The sequence below is a fragment of the Formica exsecta genome, unplaced genomic scaffold (assembly GCF_003651465.1).
Source record: "Formica exsecta isolate Colony F162 unplaced genomic scaffold, ASM365146v1 scaffold5094, whole genome shotgun sequence".
In the NCBI taxonomy this organism is placed as follows: domain Eukaryota; kingdom Metazoa; phylum Arthropoda; class Insecta; order Hymenoptera; family Formicidae; genus Formica; species Formica exsecta.
Window position 1 is genome coordinate 1 of NW_021852337.1, and position 3,278 is coordinate 3,278.

Consider the following 3,278-nt stretch of genomic DNA (forward strand, 5'->3'; position numbering starts at 1 on the left):
TATGTATATATATATATGTATATATATATATATATATATATATATTATTTATTAATATTTTTCAACGTTCGTAAAGTGATATTTTTTCAATGGAATTATTAATGGAATTATAGGAATTGCTGAATAATGTTGCTCCTTTTATAAATATGCAGCAAAATGTTAACATTAATATTACTAAAAAATTAATGTTTACCATCTGGGTGTTAGCAAAGCCAGAGAGTTTTTTAGCTGCCAGTGACAGATTTGGTTTGCCGAAGAGCACAGGGCATAAAATATTTAGAAACATTACACATTCTCTGGTACAATTAATGCCTCAGTACATAAAATGGCCAAATGCAGCACAAAAGCAATTATCTTGTAATGTATGTTTCTTAATTAAATGCTTCTGTGTACATGTGTATGTTAATGCAATTGATTAAAATTGTTATTTTTTAAGATATTATTCCTAAATTCTAGATATTTGAGGCTCGATCACGTGGATTCCCGGGAGTAATTGGTGCTATAGATGGTTGTCACATTCCTTGCAAACAACCGATAGGGAATGCAAATGATTTTTATAATAGAAAAAGTTTCCATTCAATTATATTACAAGGTAAATTTTGTATATATACAAATAACTTTTGACTTTAATATTTTAAATGCAATATTTTAAAATTAAAAAATGTTAATATTTATTATAGGGGTATGCGACCATAGAGGATTATTTATTGATTGTTTCATTGGTATGCCGGGTCGCATGCATGATGCACGAGTATTTCGAAATAGTCCGTTATTTCACCAAATATCAAATGCAGAAAGACCTCTAATTCCAGAGAATATGCACTTAATAGGAGATTCTGCATACCCTTTATTATATAATGTAATGACACCAGTTAGAGATAATGGGCATTTAACATTTTCTCAAAGAGTATACAATACAAAATTAAGTTCCATAAGATCGATTATTGAAAGGGCATTTGGATTATTAAAAAATAAATTTAGAAGGTTAAAATATTTAGATATTTCGGATTTTAATTTGGGAAATGATATGATAGCAGCAGCATGCGTATTGCATAATTTTATAATAATTCATGATGGCATAAATGTGGAAGAGGAAGATGATTTTTTTAACGAAGCAAATATAGAAATTGATGATATTGTACATGAGGAAGGTTTGCAAGCTGTACAAAAACGTACACAAATTATAGAATTATTTTAAATACATATATATTTAATACATAAATGTACATATGTATTGTACAAAATAAATATGTTTTATTAAAATATAAACCAAATACATGTTCATATATATTTCCTTGAAACATGTATGTAACTTTATATATATATTTTATATATAAAATAATTTAATATATATATATTTTATATATGAAACAACAGAACATTTTATATCTCTTAGTTTTCTTTGCATATATTATTATATTTCTATACTTGAACACAAGTGTTTACTGTTTTGCGTGCGATACTAAATTCCGCAAAATATCATTTCTTTCACGTTGTATTTTATTATGTTCTTCTATAGTCTCAGTTAATTTATTTATCGCTTCCACTCTTTTTTCTTCACAGTCTAATAATTTTTTTCGTAAATCGTACATAACTTTTGATTTGGCAGCTTTTTGTGTTTTAGTCTTCATGTTATCCTGGCTCGATGTATCATTACTCGTACTATCGTAACATACTAACTGCTGCCTAAGAATTGTACTTTTAATAGAGTATTTCTTTTTACCATAATCATAGTTAACTGTACCAAAATTTAATCGCGCACAATTTTGAAGCCAATCAAAAACATATAAATTACCTTGCACAAACGTTTTTACACACCTGTTTGACTGTTCGTTTTCTGTGATTTGTTCAGCAAATTCCATTTCTGAGCAAGCAGAACTTATATTTTGATCTCCGCAAGTCGACGTAGATGGGGTCAAACTGTTATGTTCCTCATTAACTGCGTTGTTATTTATTGCCATAGAAGATATTGTTGGACCTATGTGTACAGTACGATCTTCTCTATATATTTCTTCCATGAGGTCGTACCATTCCCAATTAATACGTCCACGACCAGTACTCGTTTTTTTATTATTGTCTAAAATATTCCTATAAGATTTTTTTAAGTTTCGCATCTTGCGGTCCAGAGTGTCTTCGTTAACAATATAATTATTTTTTTCGAATTCATCAACAATTTCTGTCCATAAGAGCTTTTTTTAATTTTTGGATCACGAAATTTAGTTTTTCTTTCATGATACTTTTCTAAAAGAAGCTTGGTACTTTGCCTCGTCCAACTGAATGATTCTATTATGGGATCTGCACCATAAAAATATTTTATTTCGTATATATAATTAAAATATGTGTGTGTAAATCGTTATGAGTATATGGTATATACATACCATTATTTTCTTTCTCCATCACACCTACTACTTCACTTGAAGTTATATTGGTGGCGAAATATTTATTAAAAAATTCGGGATCTGTGAATAACCAAATATTATATATATATAATTTATAAATTATTGTACGTATGTGCAGGAATTTATACATACACATAAAAATAAGAATATGAATATTCACTTAAAATATTTAAAATAGCATTACATTTTTATATAGACATATATTACATGAATATATCTTATGTGTAAAATAGATTAAAATTATATACAGATATATATTTTTATAATTTTACATACCATTTTGTAGTTTGTCATGTATATCGCTTGTTGCAGTGATGCAATAGGTCATATTATTATAATTATAATACATTTCCATTTCTTGTTGCATTGTGTCAGGGTTATGTTTCTCTGGATTTACAACGTGTTGTACGATTGTAGCGTACTTTTAATATGATGGATAAAATGGCGACCGCTCAGCAAACATGTTGTAAGAGCGTAAGCCGCTATGTGGCGTTCAGCAGAAAATCTTACAACAGTTGCGTCGCTACTTTCTCTGCTGAACGCGACCAATGAGATGCGGTGTAGTATACGCACCGCGGATATAAACACGCCAGGTAGGCGGCGCGGGGCGCGTGGTCGGTTTGTTGTGACGGCGCGTGGTTCACAAAAACGCGTGAGTCGATTTAAACCGGCGAGACAGTTTCTTATGCGTATACGGTCCGCGATAATATTTACGTCTGCCACGGGCGGGGCGCATATTCCCAGATGTTGTGGGATGCGTGCGATATCGAGAAATCTCGAACGGGCAGCGAACTCGCTGTCCCTTGCTCGCACGCGGAGTCCGGATTGACCAACGGTGTTGAGAAAACTCAACGGGGTGGCGAACTCGCCAGCCCACGG

The 3,278-nt window shown here is 31.3% G+C and overlaps 2 protein-coding genes across 2 annotated transcripts; one reads left to right on the plus strand and one right to left on the minus strand.

Annotated features, from left to right (window-relative positions):
* Positions 1-127: 127 nt before the first annotated feature.
* LOC115241719 (putative nuclease HARBI1) lies at positions 128-1,229 on the plus strand. The gene is made up of 3 exons (XM_029817628.1): positions 128-362; positions 457-592; positions 681-1,229. The coding sequence occupies exons 1-3, from the start codon at positions 147-149 to the stop codon at positions 1,196-1,198; spliced, it is 870 nt and encodes a 289-aa protein (XP_029673488.1). The 5' UTR covers positions 128-146; the 3' UTR covers positions 1,199-1,229.
* Positions 1,230-1,324: 95 nt separating this feature from the next.
* Positions 1,325-2,944, minus strand: LOC115241717. Its single transcript, XM_029817625.1, has 4 exons — positions 2,676-2,944; positions 2,379-2,459; positions 1,819-2,295; positions 1,325-1,686 (listed from the first exon to the last, which is right to left on the minus strand). Exons 3-4 carry the CDS (start codon positions 2,112-2,114, stop codon positions 1,443-1,445), a joined length of 540 nt encoding a protein of 179 aa, XP_029673485.1. The 5' UTR covers positions 2,115-2,295; positions 2,379-2,459; positions 2,676-2,944; the 3' UTR covers positions 1,325-1,442.
* Positions 2,945-3,278: the final 334 nt, after the last annotated feature.